The sequence below is a fragment of the Silene latifolia genome, chromosome X (assembly GCF_048544455.1).
Source record: "Silene latifolia isolate original U9 population chromosome X, ASM4854445v1, whole genome shotgun sequence".
NCBI lineage: Eukaryota > Viridiplantae > Streptophyta > Magnoliopsida > Caryophyllales > Caryophyllaceae > Silene > Silene latifolia.
In genome coordinates, this window is record NC_133537.1 from 160,684,763 (window position 1) to 160,690,823 (window position 6,061).

Below are 6,061 nucleotides of genomic sequence, written 5' to 3' on the forward strand. Positions count from 1 at the left end.
AGTATACGTGGTCTAGTGGTTGCATATGATCTAGGTTTGCATGATTTCATCCATTTAAGATTGATTAAGTCATGGTAAGCTGTATTGGGTTTTCATGAGTGTAGATGGTCTCATATGTTTACTGGTTTTACATTTCAATTGTTAATAATTGTTAGTTATATTCAATTGTTGTAAACATGACTGGGAGAGCATCTAGTTACTCCCGACTGATTGTCGACCCCCATTCTCAAGCTGTTCAGATTGTTGCTGACTGGTTGATGTTGCTTGGGATGCATCGAGGGGCGAGACGAATAATAAATTAGAAGTTTGTTTTCAGTTTAGTTTGAGAACCTTTGAATAATGTATTAGTTTGGTTTTGGATTTAGTAGCGAACCGGATTGGTCAGGTGTTTCCGCCACCTCGACCCTTTTATCAGTATTATACTCTGATATTTTCTTTATAGTACTTGTTTTCCTTTGTTTTATAATCCGGGTTGTTACAGTTGGTATCAGAGCGAACACGCTCCCAACTCTCGCGTAGTTGATGACTCAAATAAATTGACTTAGTAAATGAGTGAGAGTAAATGGGATAGAAACAATTAAGGACTTTTTTGTTTATGCCTTAATGTTTCATATCTTTATTAGTTGTATTACATGTATTATTCATGTACTTACTTGTTTTTACCTTAATCGTTCATATTGTTATTAATGTTATTAATTGTTTTGTTCAAGTCCTTGTTTGTTTATGCCTTAATGTTTCATATCTTTATTAGTTTTATTACATGTATTGTTCATGTACTTCCTTGTTTTTACCTTAATCATTCATATTGTTATTAATGTTATTAATTGTTTTGTTCAAGTATTTGTTTGTTTATGTCTTAACGTTTGTCGCTATTAACGGTATTGAATGTATAGTTTATATATTTGTTGTTTATGACTTGATGTTTTTTTTTTGGTGGAAATGTAAGTAATATTATAAATCCAAGCCAAAAAAATAGGCCATCAAACACCATTACAACCATTGAGACTATTTCCAATGTTCAGACTACCATATGCATACATTATAATAGGCATTACATAAGCCCTCGCTAAGTACACCAGTCAATCTCCGCTCTTTTCAGACTTCCTACAGAGACACTCATAAGCCGCATTCTACAATCAGACATTATACGCTTAAGGATAGCAACAGGGTGAATCACATATCCATCCACACGACAAGTATTCCTGCAAAGCCAAATGTGGTATTGCATAGCAGCAACCAGTGAACTAAGGAGAAAGCGAATAAACCCAGTGTGTTTCCTTATTTTCAACAGACTAGCAGCACTGAGATGAACAGGTACCTGCATCTGCAACCAGGCAAATAATTGAGTATAACATTGTCTGGCATACACACACTCCTGGAATAACTGTCTATGATTCTCAGCATGAATACCACACAAAAAACAGCTAGTTTGTTGAGTGATACCCATCTTAACAAGTCTATCAAGAGTCAAAAGTCTTTCCTGATTAAGGAGCCATAGAATAAAAGAGTGTTTTGGAATGATAAATTTATTCCACACACTCTTGAACCAAGGAACCCTGTCCATATCATGTTGAGTGAGCCAATTATACCCATCACTAATCTTGTAATTCTCATCATCAGACGACCATTTCCCTTGAACATATGCAGTTTTAAATATCTCCTTGATCTCACACACTTTCCTCCATGCCCAGGAACTAGCACTAGTAGGTTTATAGTCCATCCAATCAGTCTGTTTTATATAAACTTTGTCCACCCACTGAATCCACAAATGGTCCTTCTTTCTTGCTATCCACCAAACCAATTTGCCCACAGCATCAATGTTCCACTGTTTTGTATCAACAATTCCAAGCCCTCCAAACAATTTCCCTTTACAGAGAGTATTCCAAGCTACTAGAGGAGCTTTAGAGTAGGAATCATCCCACTCCCAAAGGAAGTTTCTGCATAAGGCCTAAATTCTATCAACTACTCCCATAGGTAAAATAAAAATTTAAGACCAGTAGTTGTGAATGGTAGCTAGGACAGATTTAACTAACACCAGTCTACCAGAGTAGGATATTTTTCTCTTATTCCAACCCCTTATCCTTGCCACCATTTTATCCACTAGAATATTGCAGTTCAGTTTGGTTAATCTTTTATGTGAAATCTGAACACCCAAGTACTTAAAAGGTAATTTGTCCTTCTTAAAACCAGTATGAGCCAGGATTTCAATTTCATATTCACGAGCAATGCCATTGAGTATGATATTAGATTTTTCATTACTAATGGATAAACCAGATGCTGCAGAGAAACATTGAAAAACAGTCATGAGAGTAAGCACAGACCTGATGTCCCCCCTAAAGAATAGGAGAAGTTCATCAGCGAACATCAGATGACTCAGTTTAAGGCTTTTACAGAGAGGATGATATGTGAACCCAGTATACTCACAAGCTTCACTCAGCAATCTGCTTAAGTACTCCATGAAAATAGTGAAGAGCAGAGGAGAAAGGGGATCTCCTTGACGAAGACCTCGTTTGGCAGGGAAAAATCCATGAGACTGCCCATTAATCACAATAGAGAAAGAGGTAGTAGTGACACATTTCATAACCCAATCAGCAAATCTTGGAGGGAAATTTAAACCAGTGAGCATTTGGTGTACAAATTCCCACTAAATAGAATCATAAGCTTTCCTTAGATCTACTTTCATCATACATCTAGGGGATACTAATTTCCTGGTGTAAAGTCTTACTAAATCCTGACTTATCAGGATGTTCCCTATGATGCTCCTCCCTTTAATAAAAGCAGACTGAGTATGGTTAATAATATGAGGAAGAGTACCAGTCATTCTATTACAAAGAATTTTAGAGATAACCTTATAAGTAGTATCACATCAAGCAATTGGTCTGAATTCTTTAACAGAGACAGGATTTTCTGTCTTTGGAATCAGTACCAGATTTATGCAATTTAGCTGTGTCAATAACTGCCAAGACAGGAAGAAATCTTTGATAGCTCTGCAAAAATCTTCTCTGATAATCTCCCAACTAACTTTAAAGAAACAGCTAGTAAAAACATCAGGTCCAGGACTCTTGTCATCATGAATAGAGAAGACCACTTGTTTGATTTCATCATTAGTAGGAATTTGACACAAATTATCCCAATCAGTAGTACTCACCTTCTTCCCATGATCAACTATATGAGGATAGAACCCATTTGTACTAGCATTAGAACCCAACAGGTGTTCGTAATAATGCACAAAAGCATTCAGAATGTCATCTGGTTTAGTACAAACTCTACCCCTATCATCCTCAATCCTCATCACCTTATTTTGAAGCTACCTATGCTTAATGATTCTGTGAAACATAGCAGAATTAGTGTCCCCATCTTTTGCCCAATTACACTTAGCTTTTTGTCTGAGATAATCATCTCTAGCTTTTGCAAGCATGAGATAGCTTTCTCTAGACTGATATTCAATGTCCATTAAGAGAGTGTTCATAGGGTCAGCTTGCAAATTACGTTGACACTCTAACAAAGTTTCATAGGCAATATCAGCATTCCTCTCTATATCAGAGAACAAATTACTATTCAAAGTTTTCAATTCAGGTTTAAGAAGCTTAAGCTTCTGCACCACTCTAAACATTTGTGACCCAGTAATATAACAACTCCATCCTTTCTTAACAATTTCCTTAAAGTCAGGCACCTTGCACCACATATTGAAAAATTGAAATGGTTTTCTCCTAGTCAAAGTTTCACCCCCACAGGTTATGATACAAGGACAATGATCAAATTCTCCTTCAGGGGCAAAGTGAGCATAAAAGTCAGGCCACACATTAATCCACTCAGTATTGACTAATACTCTATCAATTCTACTAAATACCACAGTGTCACTAGGTTGTTCATTTGTCCATGTAAAGAAGGCCCCAGTGGTCTTCATATCCTGTAAATCACAAACAGCTACAGTGTTCTGGAAGAGAATCATTTCAACATCCTTAACTAAATTTCCAATTCTCTCATTTGAGTACATCACATTGTAGAAATCTCCAAGGACCACCCAAGGTTCACTGATAGTCCAACTTTGTAAAGCAGTCCATAAAGGTATTCTCTTCTCCACTTTATTATACCCATACACAAAGGTAGCATAAAAAACACAATCATCAATGGTATCCTTCACTTTTAAGTGTATATATTGAGCATCCACTTCAATAATATCCACTTTAAGATATTGTTTTTTCCATAAAACCCATATTCTCCCACCAGCATGGCAATTAGTATTAGTAGTATTGGACCAACGAGTACAAATATTATTAGCTACTTTATTCAGATATCTAGGTTTCACCCTAGTCTCTAGGAGTCCAAACAGAACCACCTCAGAATGATGAAGATACCATTTCACATCCCTTTGCTTGGCGTCGCTGTTCAAACCCCTAACATTCCACATTCCAAATTTAACCATGAGTAGAAGAGGTAGCCCCACCTCCTCCTTTATCAACCATTTCAGCAGATTTTATCTATTCAGCATAAAAATTCCTTACAAACTCTCCCTCTGTCTTTCCTGGCAAACGAGATTCATGTCTTGTAGCTCTAGTCAGAATTCTTGCTGGAGTAAAGATAGTACCTGGAACCATAGTCATGGGAGTGTTTGCTGGAGTAGCAACCTCTGAACTCTTATCCTCAATACTACCAAAACTCCCAGTCTGCACATTCTTATCTGCACCTGACCTTGGAAGACTAGGATAGTCAGTTGCATCAAGTGTGGGCACAACCTCAGACTTTTTCCTCCACACCTGTTTTGGACCCCCATCAGATGCACCACGAGCATTTGGCTTCCTAACAACTCTGGTTCTTCCCCTACACATGTTTGTAATGTGACCAATACCCTTACATTTCTGACAGGTTATTGGAAGCCAATCATACTCAAGGAGAACAGTAATTTCTTGTCCATTCTCATCTTCAAATTGAATTTTTCCTGGGAAGTGTTGATCAATCTCTACCTCTACTAAGACTCGAGCGTAACTTAACAAATGTTTTTCAAGAGTAATCTCATCCACTCTGATAAACTTCCCAACCAAGGATGCCAGTTTTTCAAGACACATTGCCCCCCAGAATTTCAAGTCAAGTGCCACCAATTTCACCCAAATTGGAACAGTCTTGACTGACACTTTAGTGATCTTAACATTCGGTTCCCAAGAGCGCAAAATAATTGGTTTCCCATCAAACATAAACATTCCTTGTGCTAATACTAGACGCTTATGCTCCTCCTTAGCAAAACGAACCACAAACAGTCCATTTGGAAGGAACGAAACCTTCAAAATCTCATAATTCTTCCAAATACGACGAAGGTATCCTTCCATGGCTTCCCAAGGAGGATGAGCCCCTATAACATATCCATAGACAGCCAAATTCCAATAATCAATTTCCTCTTTCACATCAACTAAAGTGAGTTTCAGCCGCTTACCTTTTGGATCATCCTCTAGAACCTCTTCCTCAACAATCGGTGCAAGTTTGGATTTCTTCTGCGAAACTTCTGTCCATTCACCCATGGTAGTATTGGCAGCCTTATCACTTTCATCGAAATTATACCCAGCCTTAACAAGCATATCCACCACTTCCTGTCGAATTTTATCAATATCCACAGTACGATCTGACGACGAACTTGCTTTCGGAATTTCAGTATTAATGTCATTATTCGTATCAGTATTTGTATTATTTGGTATATTACTATTTTGTGTTTGATTTTTTGTATGTTTAGTACTATTAGTAGTATTAATTGATATTCTATTATTATTGTGAGAATGTTTAGATGATGAAGACGGAGAAGGGGATGTAATCTTCGCCATTGCCGAAAATAAAGTGAAAACCCTAGAGTGGAGACGATCGCTTTCTTTCTCTAGATTTCTCTCTCTTCATCTTTCGGTTATGCAACCTGACTTGATGTTTTGTTTTGTCCATTAATTGTATAAAATATGTTGTTCATGTATGACTTTTTCGAGCATGCATCGTTGATTTTAAAGACGGTCAATTTTGAAAATGTCCTTTGCATGTTACGTGTCATGCATTTTGGTTATATTTCAGTCAAAACTTTTAACCC

General features: G+C 37.2%; 2 protein-coding genes across 2 annotated transcripts; both read right to left on the bottom strand.

The window, feature by feature from the left end:
• Positions 1-1,066: 1,066 nt before the first annotated feature.
• Positions 1,067-2,626, bottom strand: LOC141618709 (uncharacterized). Its single transcript, XM_074435794.1, has 2 exons — positions 2,034-2,626; positions 1,067-1,937 (listed from the first exon to the last, which is right to left on the bottom strand). The coding sequence occupies exons 1-2, from the start codon at positions 2,624-2,626 to the stop codon at positions 1,067-1,069; spliced, it is 1,464 nt and encodes a 487-aa protein (XP_074291895.1).
• Positions 2,627-3,307: 681 nt separating this feature from the next.
• Positions 3,308-4,426, bottom strand: LOC141618710 (uncharacterized). Its single transcript, XM_074435795.1, has one exon. It carries the CDS (start codon positions 4,424-4,426, stop codon positions 3,308-3,310), a length of 1,119 nt encoding a protein of 372 aa, XP_074291896.1.
• Between the last annotated feature and the right edge of the window lie 1,635 nt (positions 4,427-6,061).